Below are 220 nucleotides of genomic sequence, written 5' to 3' on the forward strand. Positions count from 1 at the left end.
TGCCGTGCGCCGGGGGTCCCGCCTACCGCCGGCACCGGGAGCCCCGGGGAAGGGGGAAACCCCGGAGACCGGGAGCCCCGCCGCCCTCGGGGACCTGGTAGCCGCGGGCAGGGGGAAGCCCCGGAGCTCGCAGCCCGGCCCCGATCCCGACCCCGCCGCTACTCACCGGTGGCCCGGCACTCCTGTAAGCAAAGAGACGGGGGTGAGCGCGGTGCCGCCC

General features: G+C 78.2%; 1 protein-coding gene across 1 annotated transcript in view; it reads right to left on the reverse strand.

The window, feature by feature from the left end:
• The window catches only part of LOC104835498 (interleukin-17 receptor C-like), a 7,789-nt gene that overhangs the window by 7,243 nt on the left and 326 nt on the right, over positions 1-220 (reverse strand). The window contains exon 2 of the mRNA XM_010573508.1: positions 95-182. Within this exon, the coding sequence (XP_010571810.1) occupies positions 95-182 (88 nt within the window). The remainder of the gene's footprint in view (positions 1-94; positions 183-220) is intronic.

The sequence above is a fragment of the Haliaeetus leucocephalus genome, unplaced genomic scaffold (assembly GCF_000737465.1).
Source record: "Haliaeetus leucocephalus isolate CR32 unplaced genomic scaffold, Haliaeetus_leucocephalus-4.0 Scaffold2, whole genome shotgun sequence".
Classification (NCBI taxonomy): Eukaryota; Metazoa; Chordata; class Aves; order Accipitriformes; family Accipitridae; genus Haliaeetus; species Haliaeetus leucocephalus.